At 38.9% G+C, this 22,437-nt stretch overlaps 1 protein-coding gene across 3 annotated transcripts; it reads left to right on the top strand.

The window, feature by feature from the left end:
• Nucleotides 1-15,078: 15,078 nt before the first annotated feature.
• On the top strand, nucleotides 15,079-21,994 carry LOC143855950 (uncharacterized). Of its 3 annotated transcripts, XM_077365996.1 has the most exons (4): nucleotides 15,079-15,238; nucleotides 15,320-15,452; nucleotides 15,987-16,206; nucleotides 21,026-21,994. In XM_077365996.1, exons 2-4 carry the CDS (start codon nucleotides 15,387-15,389, stop codon nucleotides 21,571-21,573), a joined length of 834 nt encoding a protein of 277 aa, XP_077222111.1. In that variant the 5' UTR covers nucleotides 15,079-15,238; nucleotides 15,320-15,386; the 3' UTR covers nucleotides 21,574-21,994. The 3 variants fall into 3 exon arrangements, with proteins under 3 accessions (XP_077222111.1, XP_077222116.1, XP_077222120.1); XM_077366001.1 differs by lacking the exons at nucleotides 15,079-15,238; nucleotides 15,320-15,452 and adding an exon at nucleotides 15,553-15,571; XM_077366005.1 differs by lacking the exons at nucleotides 15,079-15,238; nucleotides 15,320-15,452 and adding an exon at nucleotides 15,657-15,802.
• The last annotated feature ends 443 nt before the right edge of the window (nucleotides 21,995-22,437 follow it).

Below are 22,437 nucleotides of genomic sequence, written 5' to 3'. Positions count from 1 at the left end.
AATTCAATGTAGAGCCTACTGAGGCGCGTTCAAAGTCATCTATGTACTTCAAAGTATTTCAATTCAATAAAGCATTTGAGTCTGTATCTTCAATTTTTTATGATTCACTCTTGGATTAAATGTTTAAAACAACTACAAGACCCCCTTCTCGGATGAGAATGCAGACGAAATTCCCCTCGAGATTTGAAAGATGGTCAAACAAGAGGAAGAGCGTCGAGCATAGCTACTTGAAGAAGAAATCGAAGCCATTGATAGTGGTATCGAAATTCGAAACTCGGGAGAAATGGATTGGAAAAACTTTATCTCCTAAGGAGCGCAAAGAATTGATAAACCTGTTTAGAGGGGTTTGAGGTAGTCTTGCTTGATCCTATAAGGATAAACCAGGGGAATGCCCTGTCGTTGAGCAAAGCAAGACTTCATCTGCTTTAGACATCCAGTTGAAGAGTAAAATTTTAAAGAGATAAGCATCAGACATCCTGTGGAGCTGATGAAATACTGAGAGAAGATTTTCGGACAAGGAGTGGTGGAATCTTGAGCATAAATCCAAGATCTTTGAGATGAGAGTGAAGCACAATGGTTGAAGTTTTGCCAGAAAACCGCCAGACTCCTCGAATAAAAATTTTCAAAGGCTTTGAACCTTAAACAAAAGAGCTTGTACATCAAATACATCAGGAGGCCATCATTGGACGTTTGAGCCTTAATAGCCAAAATCCAACGTTTTAAAATCCTTTTGAAAACCCTTTGGGTCAGCAATTTAAAGCCAATGTTTCTTTTCAAACACATTATAAACCCGGGGCATTTATGCACCCGAACTACGTCGGACCTGATCCCCATTTCTTCAGGGGTACGTAGGCAACTTGATTAATTCAGGTTCGGTCAAACCTTGGGATAAAATCCCTTTTCAAAATTTTAAAGCTAAATGCTAAACCATTCTTTGAAAAATCCTTAAGCGAACTACGCGGACCTGATCCTCCATTTTTGGGGTACGTAGGTAGTCTGGCTAGACCAGATTCGGTCTAAATCCTTAGAAACTTAGGTATTCAACCCTTTTGAACCCAAGCCCACCTAGAAAGTCCTTCTGGTGAAACAAGTAAAGGTTCGAGGCGAATGAAAAGAAAAACAGAAAGAAAAGAATGAGAGTCTGAAGACCCGCTAGGTTGAAAACCCGAAAGGGCGGCCTAGAGAAAGGTGAAAGTCGTTTTTCTTGCTAAGTCAACAAGCAAAATGATTGACTTATCAGAAGGTAAGGGTAGTGGTATGCTGGATTGAAAACTTGAAGAGACAATCTAGTCAGAGGCAAATACTTCCCATGAAAAGTTCAGTTGAATAGAAGCAGAAGGAGGTCCTCAGTTACGTAGAATTCCCAAGTTTGAGTACAAGCAAAAATTGAGATAAGTAGTCTTTTAGACTGAAAGCTTGGAAAGCAAAAGTTGAGATAAGTGGTCTTTTAGACTGAAAACTTGGAAGACATTAATTTTGACTTCTTCCGAAAAGACAAATCAAGGAGACCGAGAAGCAACCTCTATAGGGCAGGATCCTGGAATCCGAATAGTGTCAGCAAGGCTTACTTTGACACCTTTTTAAACTAGGGGCATTAAAACCGAGCAATCCGAAGGGGTATAACCATGACGGATGTCCTGATGGAGGAAACTAGAGCCTTTTGGCATGGTTTTTGAGACTACTCTAAGAGTGGCTGACCTTACCATTTAAAAATAACACATTTGATTTAAGAGTGAATCAAAATTTAGTCAAGTCCCATGAATATTGTAAGTCTTCTTTGAAAGAGTCCTCAGGAGTCTGTTCCTTGTTTCTCATTGTTTTCTTTTAGAATCAAAAGTGTTTGGCACTGGAGAGAATGGGTGTACACCTTCCGAAATGTAAAGAAAAATCTAGAGTAGATCCTGGTTTAAGAATCAAAGAAGGGCAAGAGATTTGTTATTCAGACCTGCCTGAAACATCAAAGCCTCAAGCACTGAGCAAAATGAAGAACTCTTACGTTCAGCCTTTGTGAAGGTGGTCTTACCATTATACCAAAGAATTCTGCTTTCTTAAAACCTTGTCATGGAAGCACATCATACTAGGGGCATCTTTTATGACTTGCGTCATAAAAGATATTACACAATGATAACTGGGATATCTATTCTTAGCAAATAGAAACCAGAGAAGCTTGAACATACTCTTTGAGTTGAATTCCTTGATCAAGTTGTTTCTTTTGGAGTCAAAGTTTCATAAACTTCAACTCCCAGCGGGGTATATAATCTACTCCTGCATCCTTCAAACCTCATTAGAATGCTTTTCATCTGTTAAAGAGAGTCAGCACCTAAAAATCTCATCAATCTACTTGAGTTTTGCTTTCAGCAAAGATCATGCACTCCCATTTATTCTCGGCAGGAGATCGCTATACTCGATATAAGATCGATAAATATTTTTGTGTTGATTTGAGACTCTTTGAGTAGTTAAGGCCCTTTGAGTGTTACAGACTCTTCGGGTAGTTGAGACTCTCTGAGTATAAATGTTTTGATTTGTTTTGAGACTCTTTGAGTAGTTGAGACCCTTTGAGTGTTACAGACTCTTCGGGTAGTTGAGACTCTTTGAGTATAAATGTTTTGTGTTGATTTGAGACTCTTTGAGTAGTTGAGACCCTTTGAGTGTTACAGACTCTTCGGGTAGTTGAGACTCTTTGAGTATAAATGTTTTGTGTTGATTTGAGACTCGTTGAGTAGTTGAGACCCTTTGAGTGTTACAGACTCTTCGGGTAGTTGAGACTCTTTGAGTATAAATGTTTTGTGTTGATTTGAGACTCTTTGAGTAGTTGAGACCCTTTGAGTGTTACAGACTCTTCGGGTAGTTGAGACTCTTTGAGTATAAATGTTTTGTGTTGATTTGAGACTCTTTGAGTAGTTGAGACCCTTCGAGTGTTACAGACTCTTCGGGTAGTTGAGACTCTTTGAGTATAAATGTTTTGTGTTGATTTGAGACTCTTTGAGTAGTTGAGACCCTTCGAGTGTTACAGACTCTTCGGGTAGTTGAGACTCTTTGAGTATAAATATTTTGTGTTGATTTGAGACTCTTTGAGTAGTTGAGACCCTTCGAGTGTTACAGACTCTTCGGGTAGTTGAGACTCTTTGAGTATAAATGTTTTTGTGTTGATTTGAGACTCTTTGAGTAGTTGAGACCCTTTGAGTGTTACAGACTCTTCGGGTAGTTGAGACTCCTTGAGTATAAATGTTTTGTGTTGGTTTGAGACTCTTTGAGTAGTTGGGACCCTTTGAGTGTTACAGACTCTTCGGGTAGTTGAGACTCTTTGAGTATAAATAGTTTTTGATGTATTTGAGACTCCTTGAGTAGTTGAGACCCTTTGAGTGTTACAGACTCTTCGGGTAGTTGAGACTCTTTGAGTATAAATAGTTTTTGATGTATTTGAGACTCTTTGAGTAGTTGAGACCCTTTGAGTGTTACAGACTCTTCGGGTAGTTGAGGCTCTTTGAGTATAAAAGTTTCTTTGATGTGTTTGAGACTCTTTGAGTAGTTGAGACCCTTTGAGTGTTACAGACTCTTCGGGTAGTTGAGGCTCTTTGAGTATAAAGGTTTCTCTATGTAGTTGAGACTCTTTCGAGTATAAAGGTTTTTGCATGTGTTTGAGACTCTTTGAGTAGTTGAGACCCTTTGAGTGTTACAGACTCTTCGGGTGGTTGAGGCTCTTTGAGTATAAAGATTTCTATGTGTTTGAAGCTCTCTGAGTGTTTGATTTGAGACTCTATGAGTGTTACATACTCTTTGAGTAATTTGATTTGATATTCTTTGAAGGGTTGATTTACGTCTGCATCGATAGTGGTCTGCTTTCTTTGAGGTAATTTTATTGGGTTCGTTTTCTTAAAAGCTTTGTTTTAACAGAGTATGTTTGTGTTTGCTTTAATAGAGTCTTTGCGTATTGATTTAAACAGTTGAGTCATGAGTATTAGGGAGAGACTATCTCTTTGAGTTGTCGTTGCCGAGTTAAGAGTCGGTGAGAGGCTATCTCCCTATTGTTGGTAGAGTTTTATCTCTGTGAATATCGTTTTAAAACTGAAAACCCAAAAATTTGCTTTGCTTTCGGGTCAGTCAAAATGTGTCGTCTGTTCAGCTTTGCCATTCGCGTGTTACACACGCTTTGCCAAAGAGGGGCATCTGTAGACACCCCATTTTGACCGGACCCAAGTTCGCTATGCTTGGGCGTGTAGACACCCCATTTTGCTCTGCCTTAAGAAATTAGGGTTTTTCCATCGGTTTTCCAATGTCCTTCCTTCCCGCGTCCGTTTGTTACATTTCTAAATATTTTTGGTCGTTTCCGTCATGTTTCGTATTTTTCCGTTGAGTATTGAGAAGGGTTATTCATGAGAATCCGAGCAAAAGAGAATGTGGGACCCGCTGGTGTGGGACCCGTTTGTGTGGGACCCGCTAGTGTGGGACCCGTTTGTGTGGGACCCGTTGATATGGGACCCGCTGGTGTGGGACCCGTTTGTGTGGGACCCGCTGATGTGGGACCCGCTTGTGTGGGACCCGCTGATGTGGGACCCGCTTGTGCGGAACCCACAAAGTGGGACTCACCACTAGCATGACTTAACTTTCTCTACCATTTCCACTAACTTCATTTTTCCCTTTAAAATAACACCATTATCTCCATTACCATTATATATTCCATTATTCCCACCACCATTCCCACCATTACCATTATATATTCCATTATCCCCACCACCATTCCCACCATTACCATTATATATTCCATTATCCCCACCACCATTCCCACCATTACCATTATATATTCCATTATCCCCACTACCATTCCCACCATTACCATTATATATTCCATTATTCCCACCATTACCATTATATATTCCATTATTCTCCACCACACCCACCATTCTCATTATTTATTTCCACCTCTCCACTAAGTTTTTCACTATATAAAGAGAGGTGATGAGAAGAAAAAAAGGAGGAGGAAAAAAAAAAAGGAGAGAAGGGGAGAAAGAAAATAAGGAGGAGAGAAGGAGAAAAAAAAAAGAGAAGGGGAGAAAGAAAATAAGAGAGGGAGTGAAAATAAGAGAGAGAGAGAGGAAAAAAGAAAAAAAACAAGGAAGAAAGCGGAAGCGATCGCACATAGCGGGATTTTTGAGTCTTTTTTCGGCTTTTGGATTCGGCGAGGAACTCATCACAGGTAGGTACACTGTTTTCAGAATTTTTTAGAATTATTTGGTATATTTTCGGATTTTTGCATGATTTTTAACGAAGAAAACTAAAAGATATACTAAACAGATTCCAAAAATAATGAAATTTCGTGGGAAAATAATATAATAATGATACATTCTACCATGAATTTGTGAGAATTTTTGGATTTTGTTTGGTATATTATTTTATGCATTCTTTGAAAATTATCAGATTTTGGGAGAATTGTTACTGATGTCAAATCACAGATACAATTCTCCAAATTTTTACAGTAGTCTTAAATTCTATACTTCTTGCTTCTGTAAAATTTTCAAGTGATTTTGATCTTATTTCATATGAGCTGTGGTGTTAATTCATAATCTGGTTTGAAATTTGAAAAATCCACAAATGATAGTAAATAGTTTTCTAAATTCATGGAAATCTCACAGAATGCTATTTTCACTTATATCTTACTACTGTAGAAATTTCATGGAATTTAGATTTCTATATCTAGTAGTTTCTGTGTTATTTTTGCAATCTGGTCAATTAATTTTTAAATCCAAATTAAATATGAGTTTAATGTAATAATCTGTAAAAATATTCCAGTAAGTTACATCTCATCATATCTTGTTTCTGGAGAAGTTTCAACTCATTTCGAGTTCGTTTGCAACAACTTCACTTGTAAAATCACTCATATGATTAAAATTGATAAAATTCATTGAAAATCCGAAATTAATTGAAAATCATCTTAAAATCTTTAAAGGACCTTAAATTCTGTCACATCTTAATTCCTTAAGAAGGTCTGCTTTGCCTCATTTGTAGAATCCTCTCTGAGGTTGCACCTCAATTTGTGCCTCTGTTAATTAGAGACCAATTTGGTCAATTAGTTGTCTTAGCCTTGCTTCCCCCTTGCAAGGGCAATGATAAGGTTACTTGGAGCCCATCTTTGTGTGTGTTTGGGAGACCCGCCAGGTCTCATTCTCTCGTTAGTCCTCTTTGTGCGCCGTTTGGTTTTGGGAGAACACCCTACTCGGCTTGGCTTCATACCCCTACCCTTATGGGTATTGGGTTGCACATTTGTTGCACCCTAGGGCTAGGTAGCTGTCCGGCCCGGCTTGGTGTTTTACCTCTGCCAAATGTGCAAATTCGTGTTTCCTTTTCTTTTAGAGAGTCTTTGACTCATCTATCCTTTAGTTGGTGTTATTGGAGTCTTTGACTCATGTTTCCATTTCTTTTAGAGAGTCTTTGACTCATTCGTTCTTTTGTTGTATTACTAGGAAGTCTTTGACTCATTGGTTCTTCTGTTGGCGTTATTTGGGAGTCTTTGACTCATTCCTCCTCTAAGTTGTAGTATTAGAGAGTCTCTGACTCATTTGTTCTCCTCTTTAGTGTTGTTAGTTCGGAGTTTCTCCTTTAGAGTTGTTGATTACTTCGCTTTTGATTAGAGGCTAACTCAGTCTTATTAGAGCTTTGCTTGCTTGGGATCTTGGATCGTTTTCTCTCTTCTTGGGACGCTATCTTTCTTGTTGTGGTTTGTCTCTTTGAGACGCTAATTGCTTATTCGGGGTTTCCCCTTTTGCTTTAGGGCTTTGCCCTAGTTTGTGGTATTACTTGCGTGTTCCCTTTAAGATTAAAAATATTTTAAGGTCCTGAGCATTGGAAAAGCTTTAAAATCCAAAAACATTAGAAATTTAAAACTCAAAAACATTTGAAAACTTTAAAAATATCAAAAACATTTGAAAATATAAAAAAACCTTAAAAAATCTGAAGTGTGAGTGTTTCTTTTAGAAGCGTAGTTTGAGAGTTCGTTTCGAACTACGTTGGCTTGATCCTCTTCCGAGGTACGTAGTGCAGCTTGGGATTTACATCCCAAGTCCAGCCAAACTTTTTTGTAAATAACTATTTTAAACCTTCTTAAAAAACCTTTAAAATCTTATTTTCAAAAGATCTTCTTCTAGAGTTAGGAGTTTCTCCTAGATAAAGAGTTTTAGAGTTAGGGTTTTTCTTTTGATAGGTTGTTTGATTGATTGTTTGCTGTGTGCTTGTTTTAGAGTTAGAGGTCTGTCCTAGAGTTATAGGAGCGCCTCCGTCCGGTCAGTCGGCGATCCATATCGCCGAGTGATGACTAGAGTAGGATACGCTAGTCCACCCTTGGTTTTCCGTAGGAAATACAGCCTAGTCACACATAGGTTGTAAGAACCACCTGCATTAGCTTAGGGCTAATCTGCATTTAGTTAGGGCATATAGGGTGTCATAAAATCCACAATTCACTGAAATTTAAATAATCGTACAAGAAACTTTAATAACCGGTTCGGTCTTTTAGATCGAGTCTAGGATAGAAGTCTAGGTGTCTTAGGCATCCTAGCTTAGAATAGGCGCGAAGAACTACGTTGCCTTGATTCTCGTGGAGGCGGGGATACGTAGGCTTCTTTGGATGAATACCAGATCATCTGAGGACTCGGGCTAATCACTTTTAAAACTGTTGAAACAATCAAATCACTTAGGATTTTCCATGAAATTAGAATTTTAGGAGAACTTTCACTTAGATTGAATCCAAACCAATTAAGAAATCAAGATACACATTTAGGATTCACATTGAAATTAGATCATAGGATGCATGTCACATAGATAGCACATTAACAGAGAGTTGAATGAGCCATTAAAAATGAATTTAAAAGAGTTAACTTTTGGAATTGAAGACCGATTATCGGGCAGGAATGGTGCATGTGGTGGATAAATCCCCATACCTTCCATTCTTGTAACCAGGTAGCGAGTCTAGATTTCTGGTTAATTATGGGTCCTAGATCCCACATCTAGGTGGCGACTCTGTCAGTCTCTTTTGTGTGGAATTCGGATTGCCTTAGTGATCCCAAGTTCACATAAAAGATGAATTAAAATTAATAATAAAAGGCACACGCCAATCGCGTGGGTACGAGAGACCAAGAGATAGTGCGTGGCGGCTCTCGCGCCACCACCCCTCTCGCGGGATCGGGTCCCACACATAACTACATACCATTCAAAAAAAAAAAAGCATACTACATGCATTTACATGATAGCCTCCAAAGAGAGAGAGACTAAAACATTAGCAATGTGGCCCAAAGGCCCATGTTACATATAAAATACAAATTTCTTTACATTTTTGCCTTCTCACCTCGAAATCCTACAAACCTATAACTAAGGCTATGTTATCTACACATGGATGTGAGGTGCAGTCTATAACCCTCTCTCTTTCTATATGCTTCTTCTTCACTTCTAGTGATGCTTATTACATACTTCATGTTAACTTATCGATGATGTTTCCAACATGTTTATTCTTACTTTAGAGCTTTTTTGTTTCCCACATTTCTTGTTGTTAGATTCCTCGCTTAGTGCTTCTTTTTCCTACAACGCTTCTCGCACTCGTTTCTCACTCTAGCAACTATGGTTCTGAAAATGATGGGTTGCTGGAGCAATATATCTGGTTATTGAGCTAGACTTCATTTCTTTCATTTTCATTTTTCTGTCCCTTTTTTTTTTTTTTTACAATTTGCTCTTGCAGAAAGACAATTGTACTGAGATTATTTATTTTTCTCTGGGTAATTCTTGTCTGTTCTTCTTATGTGTTATCAGCTTTGCTTTATATTGCTTATGAAAATGTTCGTCAATGTTTTCTCTGACAGATTGTGACATCACACAAGCAAATGGTGTCATTGCTCTACATTTTTTAGCTTACCCTTTTTTCGGGGAAATCAGTAATATGTTTACTTACTATTATTAATGCCATTGCTCCTGCGCCCCGATGGATTGTTCATCTTAGCACATGTGGAGTATACTGGTGTCAATCATGTATGTACCTGGCCACCTTGAACGCTTTGGGTCTCTTGGACCTCGTGGTGCATGTTGGTAGAGCAATGTGTGAAACCAGCATGTTTGAAGCTGCTTTAAGGCTTTAGAGGTTGTGTGCGTGTGGGAGAGCATGTCACATTTCTTAGCTTGCATGTTAGACGTTCTTTTTTCAAGCTGTTGTGTGAAATAGATGTTGCCTCCAAGCGGATTTTAAATTCTGACAGAAATGATTAATTTCGTTTGAATTACTGGTTTTAGTTCATTTTGGTACGAAGTATACACTGGAACAAAAACATTTTGGTTGCTCTCTGTTTTGCTGTGATTGTTTTGGCGAAAACTGAGTTGGTTTTGGTCCAGCTTTAGTCCTAAGCAGAATACTGACTTTATACTTCTTGCCTCCAACCATGCTGGTGCTTTTTAAGCCTGGCTTCCATTGAGTGTTTAACATGGCTTAGTAGGGCCTTCAATGGTTAATCCATGGTCATAAAACAACTGTAACACACTCATTGATAGACGTTAACACTAAGAGTCGGTTATACCTTGAGTTGTCACAAGATCTAGTTGCCATCTATCAGATGAAACTTGTCTAAGCGTCTTGTAAACCTCCCAAGTGCCAGGCTAGATAAGGTCGAATCAGTTCGGGACAAGGTGACATGACAACATGAAAGCCACAATCAAACGTAGGGTGCTGTCGTGGGAAAACATTTTCTGTATTATGGGATTCAGGTATGGCATAAGTTTAGGTACTAAGACACGCATACATTCGAAAATAGGGTATATGAGTTTTGCCAGTTGTGTTTGTATTATATTTTCTTGTGTTCATTTCCAAGGGTTCTAAATCTTAAATACAAAACTCTTTTTACACTAAATTGAAATATCAAATATCAAATATCAAATATCAATTTTTTTAATTTATTATTGAAGGAAAGAATTTGTGTCTCTTGCTTTTTTGTCACAAACATGCACACCTAGTTAGGGGTGCAACTCGGGATGATTTTGGGAATTTGGGTTGAAATCGGGTTGGGTTCGGGTTGATTCCTATTCATTTTTTAGCAAAAGCTCAACCCGACCTGACCCAAGTTGCACCCCTACACCTTGTTTCCTAGGGAGTAAGTATAGCCCTTAGAGTGGTAAAATTTAAAGGAAATATGTTCAAGGAATTGTTTAACAATCTGTAGTTAAAAAGAAAAAAGAATCGTGTATCAACCCTCCTAAACCTTGAGGTCCTTTTCTTTATATTTTTTATGTTTGGTTTGTTGCATATTAAATTGAATGTTGTATTCATATGATGAGTTATACTAGAAGTTACACATTAATAAATTAAGATATAAGTTGTATTAGAAGTTACACAAATAAATGAAGATGTCATTTCAAATAAATAAATAAATGAAGATATGAATGCAACTTCGATTGTTCAAGCATTTGGGAATCCTGGTCCAACTGGCATTGGGGTTCTTTTGAGGAGCATTGTTTAAATTTCCATCGAAAACGACACAACACAACTCAATTGAAATATTTCCATTTTCATCCATTTCCATCCTCACTGTAGCATACTAAAACTAAAATGCATATTGAAACCAAAATTGTAAGTGCATTAGTGGTATACTATATCAATACACATTGCATGATTATATTTATATGAAAGGCATGTGAAATGTGGTGTATGGACTACATATACATATTTATATATGAATTACATGTGAGATGTGCCATGTATCGATTTACCAGACAACGGATGTCCCTCAGTGTTCGATGTAATTAAACCATTATGGATAACTGTCTTGCTCATGTGATGATTTCTAAGTTTGTATTTATGTTCATTCTAGCATGTGCTGAACTTTCATCTTAAAATTCTATCATTTGCATATGTTTCCATACGTTTTCATAATTTTTAAGATGCCCACTGAAATTTTCAATCGAAACCGAAATATTTCTATTTCCGTGGCGACTGAAACCTAAACCCAAACTGAAATTTGAAACCTTGCTGAGGAATTCAGAGGGAGGGAGGTTGGTGGGTGGGTTTTTTCAGGTCCTATTGGTGAGAAGCATTCCAACGAGGTGGAGGGGCAATCCCTTTGCTATGGTATCTTTCTCGTTGATCAGACCTTGTTGGATTACCTTATCATTGAGGGATATTCCCTTAATGTTGTTAGATGGGTGAGACATATACTTTTCTACCCGTGGAGGTTTGTGGATGCTATAGGGGAGATCCCCAATTTGATCAAGGTTCATGATATTGAGATTCATCACGTCTGACAATCAGCCAATTGCAATGCAGATCGCTTGCTCGTTTCAGAGTTGATAGAGATGAGATTAGGGCTTCTGGTCATCTTCTCACTGAGGTTCTTTGCTGCTCCTTTTGTGTTTCCTTTTTGTTGGCCTTAGTTTGTGTTGCTTTCTTTTGCTTTGAGACCCCCTCTATTTGTTTTTTTCTATCACCATTAAAAAAAGGGATATGAATACAACTATACTACATCTACGTGAACTAAACTATTGAGGGCTGATATCCGCACTCCCAAAATTTGGCACCTTTTTCATTTTCAACAATTTAAATAAAATGGCCGAAAAGATGTACTTGACATTTGCTCCTTAATTTTCCTTCTCTCTTCTTCACCCAGAACCACCACTAGTCTCATCTGCGTTCTTTCTCACACTACTACTGCCTCCTCTCAAAACATCCACGTGTATTTGCATGGATGCATGTGTTATATAATAATTAACAACTAAGCACCTTGCACACAAATGGCTAGCGAGTCATACCTTATTTGCGCAACCCAAACGCGGAAGTCAGAATCTTGGCTTGAAGTACGAGCCCGTTGATATCGCAATCAATCTGGTAACGATCTCATTGTGTGTCGTAGGAGAAACTACGAGAGTCGCTCCTTCGTTCTTCACGATCACAAATCCGAGAGCCTAAGGATGATCGCTCTAGAGAGAGAGAGAGAGAGAGAGAGAGAGAGAGAGAGAGAGAGAGAGAGAGAGAGAGGGGAACTTGAGGGAGAGAAAATTGAGAGAATGGACCTCTCATGTTATTTTTTATTATAGGGAATTCGACTACCTATATGTAGTCTAGGATTCTAAGTCTCCCTCTTAAGATAGAAGTCTAGGAATCCCACCCAAGTCCAATTCTAATGCCTTATCATGATAAACCATAATAGACATCAAATATCTCCTCCCAACTAATTTGGATTTATCCCTTTAGCTTGTTGGGGCCCACCAACCTATGTGGGCGACGACATTTCTTTGGGTTACGGGTAACTCAATCCATATCCCAACAGCATGCATGTTCACGAGCATGTGTGCGATAGTCACAATTGGACCAAGTGCCTCTTTACTTACCTTTCCGCCCTCATTTTTGGGCTTTGTTTTGGAAAGTAGTTACACAAAACCTCCACTTGTATTTGCATGTGTGCATGCATGTTCATGAGCGCATGCACCATAGTCACAATTGGACCAAGTGTCTCTTCACGTACCTAGCCATCCTCATGGTTTTCGGCTTTGTTTTGGAAAGTAATAACAAGTCCCCCTTTCCATCTATTTGGGTTCTCTCCAATCAGCCCTATCATCTCTACATCATTTCATTTCTCATATCCGAGTTCCTTCAAAGGGACAAACCCCAAACTGAAGTTAGCTCTAAATTCTTCACATGGAATTGCAAGCAATAAAATTCCATTTTGAAATTTATGGAAATAGTTGTGGTTGCAACCATAGTTACCAAGATCGTGTTCGGGAATAATTTGGCTAGACAAATGTTCGAAAAGTTCGAGAAATATTTGTAAAAATTTGATTCTCAACTCAACTCAACTCAACTAAGCCTTTGTCCTAAACTAGTTGGGGTCGGCTAATGAATCCTTTAGAATTGGATTGCATGGTATAGTGGTTGGGTGTGTCTCTTTGGATTGTCATGATCATGGATTCTGTTAAAAGTATAAAAGATTAAATACTGCCTTTCTCCAACAGCTTAAGCTTTTGGAGAAGTTGGTAAGTTTCTGACAATTTCACATGGTATCAGAGCCAAAGGTCTCGAGTTCAAACCCTCCCGGATAGCAAAATCCACATGTGATGGTCGGCCCAAAGTGGGACCACATGTGCCACGTGTTTGCCAAGTGGGCCACACTTGCGGGGGAGTGTTAAAGTATAAAAGATGAATAATGCCTTCCTCCAATAGATTAAGCTTTTGGAGAAGTTGGTAAGTTAACATGTGAAATTGTTAGAAACTTACCAACTTCTCCAAAAGCTTAAGCTGTTGGAGAAAGGCAGTATTTAAGCTTTTATACTTTTAACACTCCCTCTCACGTGTGGCCCACTTGGCAAACACGTGGCACATGTGGTCCCACTTTGGGCCAACCATCGCATGTGGATTTTTGCTATCCGAGAGGTTTGAACTCGAGACCTTTGGCTCTGATACCATGTTAACTTACCAACTTCTCCAAAAGCTTTTGGAGAAAGGCAATATTTAATTTTTTATACTTTTAACACTCGCCCTCACGTGTGGCCCACTTGGCAAACACGTGGCACATGTGGTCCCACTTTGGGCCGACAATCGCATGTGGATTTTTGCTATCCGGGAAGTTTGAACTTTAGACCTTTGGCTCTGATACCATGTTAGCTTACAACTTCTCCAAAAGCTTAAGCTATTGGAGAAAGGCGTTATTTATCTTTTATACTTTAACAGATTCAATTCGCACTTAAATTTTTTTCATAGATATTTGAGTTTATTTTGAATAAATCGCGAACCACTTGATGTTTCAATAAGTTGAAATATTTTCCTGAATTTCTAGTCTTACCTAAATTTGGCAATTATGTTGCCAATGCCATGTTGATATGAGAAGGTAGCTATGATTTAGCCGACACTTTGAACTTATTGCTGACACACGTGTCCTGTCAACCTGTGTCGGCTCTCCTTTTGACACTTGTAAATGTACTACTATAAGTGTCAAACTTAATGTGGGCGTGTCGACACATTTTTTGTACCGTATCAAGCGTGATGTTTTATTATTATTGAATATTGTGTTTACCTCTTTAATTATTAACTCTTCTTTTAGCTCATCTTTAACTAATATTTTTGCTATATACTCTTCTTTTAGCTCTCTATCCGACCCCAACTAGTTTGGGACAAAGGCTTTGTTGAGTTGAGTTGAGACTCTCTCCTAAACCTAATACCCTAAACAAACTCTTATTCTAATATTATATTTAATGTATCCTATAGCTCCCCTAATCATAGATATATACTTTTTGTTTTAGCCGTGTTCCCTTTTCTTATTTTTGGGATCGTTGCCGTGTCCGACACTACATGTCCGTGTCGACATGTGACACTCATATCCGTGTCCACAAATCTAGAAATGTAGTAATGATTGAATCTTTAGAGATCATAGGACATGCTTTTATGCTCTTAAATAATATATTATGAGGCAAATTAGATTTGCTGGTGATCTTTCGGAATGAGTTTGGGGAGTCAGCGCGAACGAGGGGGGAGTTTTAAAACTATGCTTGCTATACGTTTCTCCTTTCTTGCTTTGATATCATCTTGCCGTTATTGTCATTAAACAAATAAATAAACTTTGTATTTCAAAGCTTGCTTACACCTGGAACTATGTGATCCTTGTTTATGATTCTCAGCTCAAAACTCCATATCCTCAACACCCAAGCTATATGCTGGAATAATTAGGTCCTTGTTTTTACTTATATGTACCTGTCTGAACTTAATCATATCAATGTGATGAAAATTGCAATAACAGAGAATGAGAATTTTAATACTTCATTCATTATGCTGATTGTGTTACAAAATTAGTTGAGCCGACCTGGCTTAGTTGATAATCAAGGGAACTACCAACCTAGGAATATTTAAGGGCCTGTTTGTTTTAGATTATGACAACCGATTGTGGAGTCCCCAACCGATTATCGCCCTAAAATTTAGTGCAGTTTTCGGTCCAATAATCAGTTGGGGACTGCACAATCTGTTGTTTTAATCTAAAACAAACATGGCCTTTGTGGGTTGAATTTAACAATATTTTTTCGTGTGAGTATCCCCACCCCATTTTAGGGCGGGACTAATCCCTATGGATGTACGCAATCATACTTGTGCTTATTTCAAGCTTCCCTGTTTCAGGGTCATTTGGCAAGGAACCTGAAAGGCCACAACTTGGACATTGTGTGGTCAGGTGCTGCTTGGACTTGTGGCAAACAGCTCAAGCATTACAAAGCATTTTGTCGCAGTGGGACCACCATACCTGTAAGCTTTGGTACTTCTCTGCATGTTTTGCTGCATCGATATGCTATTTTGATTGTCAAACATTGATTTTCTGATTCGCAGAGCCATTCTTTTGTTCTTGTCATGGCTAAAGAGGGAAACAACTATCTTGCATATTTGGACGATATGTATGAAAATAAGAAAGGGCAGAAAAAAGTCAAAGTCCGGTGGTTTCATCAGAATCAGGAAGTTATTGGTATGATTCCTCCACCAACTCCAAACCCTAGTGAAGTCTTTATTACACCTTATGCCCAGGTTAATGAGCTGGATCAGTATTGGCCCGTCAGTTCAATGGGTTCATTCTCCATATAAGTGGTACCGCATCTACAACCAGCAACCCTTGTTACCGAAAACTGTAACACCCGCGTCTTAGTATCATTTAAAAAAAATATTATTTTTTGATTCTTCATTGACCCAACCAAGTCAAAAACTACATCAGTCAACTCCGCAGATACATTCATTATTGGCACTTGGTTAGGTTCAAAACCAAATTGATCTGGCAAATTTCTACATCTACCAGGCTAGTGTTTGAACTTTAAACATTGGGTAATGCTTGCTAAAGTCTCTGGTTCGTTTTATTGATTCTTCATATCTCCTAAGTCACTACTGGCTATGTATGACGTGCCTCTTCATATTAGTGAATGATTGAAGTCGCCCTATGCCTTATTGATACTCTAGTTAGGGCTGGATGGGTTCCAAAGATCTTAGACTTTTTTCTGGTTTTATGTAGGAATGGATCCCTGCCTTTAGACCAGCCGCTCCTGATAAATTGGGCATGAGATGCTTGGGCCGCCTTACAATTCGGCAATGTCCTCCCTCTGGGAAGTTGACTGATGTAGTTTTTGAGGTTGGAACCCCAGTGGATGCATGGTGGAATGATGGCTGGTGGCAAGGAGTGGTAACTGGAGTTGACGGCTTTGGAGATGACGCTCTGCAAGTTTATTTTCCTGGTACGTATTTTTCTTAGAAAGATCAGTGCACTATTCAATTTTCTTCAAATGATTGGTGGTTTTTTTTTTTTTTTTGGCATGGAAATTTCGCTAGTGAATCCATTGGAAATTGTCGTCTCTTTTTTTTTTTAAACAAGAAATTGGGTTGTTTTTCTGAAGTTTTTTCTTCTTCTGTTTGAACAACACTGAATATATGTGCATCATGTCTAATGCTAGACAATAGTCTTAATAAAGCAAGTACTTTGTGGAAGATCTTAGAGGGCTAGAAGATGCTCTTGATGGCTATTATAAGAAGTGCTATACTAAAAACTTCGATTGTCATCCTTCCCTCTCGGACACTGTCCAATGAAAGTACGAGATGGTTAGAAAAGCAATTATAGGAAGGAGAGACTAGGGATTCAATGTTGGCTATGAATAGGTTCAAATCATGGGATTCAGATGGCTTTATTATGGCATCTTACCAAGAGTGGGAATGTGTGATGGTTAGCTTATTAAAAATATGGAGTTCTAATGTATGGACTGTTTTACTAAGAGTGGGAAATGAGGTGCACTTCTGGCTGGATTTGTGGGTGGAAAAACACGGTTGAAGGATGCTTTTCCAGGACTCTTTGCATTGGCAAACAAGAAGGACGCTCTCGTGTCTGATTATATGGCAAGGGAACCGGCGGCAGGAAAGATTTTCTGGGATATAAGACTGAGCTGACATTTGAAAGACGAGGAGATAAATCGTTTTGCTTCTTTGTATCATTACTTGAATCACAGTACTACTCGCCGGTAGCGTCAGATGAAATGATATGGATCCCTGAAACTCATGGTGAATTCTCTTCTAAATCCTTCTTCTCTGTATTGAATAACGGAGGTCGTAAGGCAATTCGTCGCGCTGGTATATGGAAATCTTCAGCCCCTCCTCTAGTTATCGCGTTCGCATGGACAGTTGTTCACGAGAAAATCAACATGTGCGATCGTATGAAAAGGAGAAGATTTCAAATGGCCTCCTGGTGCATCCTGTGTAAATAGGCGGAAGAATCACTAGATCATCTACTTCTCCACTGTCCATTTACCAATCGGGTATGGATGGGGATGATCAATGCCTTTGGTGTCAAATGGGTCTTGCAAAAATCAATTAGGAGGGTGATTACCAACTGGTCTATCGTTGCTTTTGGCGATACCAGGAAGCTGCTTTGGAAGTTATTACCATATGCTCTCATTTGGAGCATTTGGAAGGAGAGAAACAGTCGTATCTTCACGGAGAAAACTAAGACTTTTGAAAGGATTGGATTAGAGTTAAAGGTTGAACTTATATCTTGGATTAAAAATATCAGAGGGGTATCATACGGACTCGGAGAAATACTGAGAAACTGGAAGGCTGTAATATGGGAGAGGAAGATTGAAGTGAAATTCAAGCCAAAATGGGAGCCACCACAGATGGTTTATTAAAGCTAAACTTCGACGGTAGTGCTATCGGAAACCTCGGAAAGGGTGGGCGGAATATTAAGGGACGAAAAGGGGGATTTACTGATGTCATACTCCGGTCCCATCGGGAAATGCGACGCAAATGAGGCAGAAGTGAGAGCACTCTTGTTTGGTTTAAAATGGTACATATCTCACTTTTCTAAACCCCTGATCATTGAAGGCGATTCATCGAATGTAATCTCCAGGGCTTTGGGCAATTCAAAAGGGCCATGGCTTCTGCAAAATTATATATTGGAAATTAAGGATATTGTGAGAACGATCCGTCCGATAATCGTCCACAGAAGGCGCACCGCAAATGAAAGGGCGAATGTGTTGGCAAAACAGGGCATGTTTCACGAATCTATGCAAATTTGCTTACCGGGTAATGTAGGGGGGATTGGGGATGGGCAGTCTTAATTCGATACTAATACTCATTTACTGTAAGTGTATTGTGCTGGAGTCTATGTATTATGGATGGGGACATCTTGTCCCCTCCTCACATTCTAAGGATTAATAAAAGTCAATTTTCAAAAAAAATAAAAATGTATGGATTGCTTAAACAAGGAGACCAGTACCACTTTCATTAGCCTCTGCAGTCATTATTGGTGACTTACACCCTATCAGTCTCGTTGGTAGTCTTTACAAGATTATTGCTGAAGTCTTACCGATGTGGCTTAGAAAAGGTGCTTGTGGAAGTGATTTTTCCATACCAAGGGGTCTTTGGGGGAGGGAGACAAAATTTAGACATGGTCCTCGTTGCAAATGAGTGAATTGGTTCAAGGAATAGATAAAGTAATAGGAGCATCCTTTGTAAGATGGATATGAAAGAAGTTTACAATCCTGTAGGTCTGGGTTGGCGTGCATCTCTTCATTATCCTTCCATATCCTTGGGAATGGAGGATATGTTGACTTCTTCAAGTGCTTAAGAGATTTGTTGCAAGATGACTCAAGCTCCCTCTTCTTCCTTTCTTTAGTAGGGAAAGTACCAATTAGAATGTTGAAGAGCATTGGAAAGAGGGCTTCTTGAATGTTTTCTTGTTGGAGCCTTTCTTCATTCCATCTCACTTTGGGGATGACACACACATATCTTACCTTGGTTTGCCTCTCAGTTAGGGTATCCTTTCAAAGGAAGCTAGATTTTCTTTTGGAAATCTTACCTTGATTTTCCTTCAAATATTTTATTTTGCGAAGTAGGGCCTCTTGGTGGAAAGAATGGAAAGGAAGCTAGATTTTATAAATAAAAAATATGGAAAGGAAGCTAGATTGTTGGGAGATAAGTTCTCTCTTTTGGGGGTGGATTACTCTTGTCAAGGCTTCCCTTTCAATCCTTCCGATCTACTTGATGTCTCGATTCAAAATTCCAGTGTCGGTTGGGAAGAAAATTTAGAATATCCAAAAGAGATATTTTATGGGAAGGCGATGAGGAAGGTAAAAGAGATTAAAACACCTCATAAAGTGGGAGGAGGTAAAAGAGATTAAAACACCTCGTAAAGTGGGAGGGGAGGGTGTGTTGGTCCAAGAGAAATGGGGAATTCGGTCATGGAAACTTATGCCGTAGGAATAAACCTCTCCTTGAGAAGTAATAATGGAGGTTTTTTGACGAGAATGTCCTTTGAAGGATGGTAAATTTGGGTAAATATGAGGACTCGGGTGGATGATGGGGGTGTGAGGTTTTAAGTAGAAGTGGAGATTCAAAATCATGGTGGTCAATTTGTTCGGTTCATTATGTTTAAGTCGGTGGTTATGTTTTGGGAGGGTCTTCGATTCAGTAGCATTCCGTTTTTTCCATTTTTAATCTATATAAGTTAGTTAGAGAAGAGTTTGAGTAGTAGATTGCACGAAGAGAGTGGGGTGACTTGGGATAGAGCTCAAGGTCTTTGTATAATGATTGCCTTTTTAGTAACTTGGGCAATTTCAAAAGGGATAAATAAGTGTGTTTGAGGATAAGGTCTCTTATTTGGAGAAAACCATGTGATATAAGAACCATAATATTTTCTTGGGTGCTAGTGCATGGTGAGTTTTAGGGAGTGGCGAACTCTTCAGAAACTGAAGTGAAATTATTTATGGAAAGAAGCCAAAAGAGAACTTAAAAGTGGCCTAGTTGCGTCTGCTCCCCGTCAAATTGAATTTTGATGGTTGCTCCTTGGGAAATCTGGGTCGGTCTGGAATTGGTGGGGTGTTTAGTAACAATAAAGATGAAATTCTAGAAGCGTTCTTGGGTCCAATGGATTTTGAATTACAATGAAGCTAAGTTTCACACTTTCCTTATCAATATTCAAGTGTTCCTTGAGGATTTGGGTGCTAGCTTGTGTGGAAGGTGACTAGGTGACATGAGCAGTGTAATGTCGTGGGAAATTCGTCAATAGCCCGCCCTGGGCCTTGGACGCCAGCTCATATTGTGGACAATTTCGTGACAATAAAGATGAAATTCTAGAGGTTTTCTTGGGTCCTATCAAAATTATGAATTATAAGGAAGCTAAGTTTCACACTTTCCTTATCAGTATTCGAGTGTTCCTTGAGGATTTGAATATTAGCTTGTGGGTGGATGGTGACTGGGTGACACAAGCAATGTAATGTCAAGGGATATTCGTCATAGCCTTGGCCTTGGATGCCAGCTTATAGTGGACAAGCCTTTGCATTTGTGAGTGCTCTGGATTTAACTTTTCATATGTATTGTGAACGTCAGGGTGTTGCAGACTCATGGCCAACAAGAATTTAGATAGGACAGTTCTCGCTGTAGAGCAACCTCTGACCATTATAGCCTCTCCTCTTTCTAATAATATTTTTTCTATTATTAAAAAAAAAAAGAATGGACGAAATTACAGGAACCAAGCAACTATGATTAGAGTCAATCTTCTTTGTTTGGGAACGGTGCTGTGGTTGTTATATTAATGATCGAAGTTGAAGGAGACGTCTAACCCACATGAGAGGCATTTTCTAGAAAAGGATAGTACTCATATTGATACACATTGGAAGAACTAGATTCTGACCAAGACAATGCATTTCCATCTCTATCAAATATCTTTAAAAAAATACACATCATCTCTGGGTTGAGTCCTGACCATAGTTAGCAAAACTTCATTTTAAACTGAAAAAAAAAAAAATTTGTAGGTTCGTCGTTTGAAACGTATTGAATGTGTTTTTTTTTTTTTTTGAGCCAAGTCCAACTTTATCTCGTTATGATCCTGGAAACAGGTTGCATCTATCTTCCATTTCTCCTGTTTCTTTCCGAGGCAAGGGCTGATTTAGAATTTTTTATTTTTTGTGGGTTAGTATGGTTTAGTGCTATTTTCTAACTCTTTCTAGTGAAGTGGTTTCTCCTTTAAAATAAAGAAAAAGAATTATGTACCTTTCCTAATCTGCTCAGGTGAAGATATCTTCTCAATTATCCAACGAAGGGATCTGAGGATTTCTAGGGACTGGATATCGAACCAGTGGGTCAACATTGAGGTAAATCATAATATAAAAGGGTGGCCCAGTGCACGAGGCTCCAGCCATTGCGGCCCAGAAAATCATAATATAGTGTCTTCTACAACCGATGTTAACCCTTGCACGAAGTTCTCTGCATGCCCGACCATCGCCAAGGGAGCCGAGTCCGGTGGATCTGCAGTATCAGTCTGCGAGGTCCCCACTAATTCTGAACTTGATCCAGTTGAAGATGATAAGCAGGCAATAGCTGGTTTGGATGCGAGCAATGGGCTTCCCGAAAATGGAAAGTTGGTGAATTTTAGAGCACAAAAATGGAACCAAGACGAACTTGGGAAAGACAATGATGGTGTTGGAAATGGCAATGATGGTCAAAACAAGACCGGCGGTGATGACAAGGATTCTGAGTTAGTTATGAACAAGGAGGAGGTTCTTCGCCCCACACGTGAAGGGGTTCAAGTCAATGGAGTGGTTGTTGCCATAATGTGAAGTAGGAAATTTCGAGACGTATGTTTGAAACAATCATGATATGTGCAATGAGGATAGTGAAGATGATGGTTGTCAAGGCAAGCTTTTGAAATTGGTTGAGAGTTAAATGTTAGGGCTTTTGTAAATGCGATAGAGGCGAGATGGGGTTAATGCAGTGTTTCATGACCGTAGGCTAACTGGGAGGTGTATTGTAGTTTTAGCTTTTAACAGTTTGATTAGATGATGAATGTAATTAGGAGAAGCATTTCTTTTGAGGAATCTGGACTCGCTTGTGATTCGCGCTTCACATTTTTTGTGCCTGATGCTGTGTTGTTCGCCGTTTGCACATAAAAATTAAAGACAGTTAATTACTGAGGGTTATATTGTATTATGGAGTAATTCCATATCATGTTGCTATGAATTAAGTTTGTTATCTGTTGCATTTACCTCTTTATTTAATTTTTTGCTTGCATTCTTACAGCCATTTCTTTTCTAATTCTGAATACATTTAAGGGCGTTTGTATATCATCCTGTCCGAGAATATTTTTTGGGATTTGTATGCCATTTCGTTTATTTTAAACAACTATAAATCGGATGGTTACAATGATCCTCTGGAGAAGATTTTTGGGGCATTTCTAGTTCATGTTCATTTTGACGGATTTGATAGGGACCATTGCAGAAGGCAATTTCGCAGGCTGGCTGTTGCATGAGAACAGACATATAATCAGATTTTGTCTTATTCATTTAATTCATCTTAGGTGGCTGCTCTCTCATGCAACAGCAGGCCCGCGAAATGCCTTCTGCGATGGTCCCTAGCTCATTTTAAACCTCTACAAACGGGAGGGTTAAGATCATTTTATAAAAAATATTTTTAGGATGGAGGCT

Source organism: Tasmannia lanceolata, unplaced genomic scaffold (assembly GCF_043159265.1).
Source record: "Tasmannia lanceolata isolate RefF3 unplaced genomic scaffold, GAP_Taslan_0.1 ptg000003l, whole genome shotgun sequence".
Classification (NCBI taxonomy): domain Eukaryota; kingdom Viridiplantae; phylum Streptophyta; class Magnoliopsida; order Canellales; family Winteraceae; genus Tasmannia; species Tasmannia lanceolata.
This window is presented reverse-complemented; position numbering and strand designations above follow the sequence as displayed.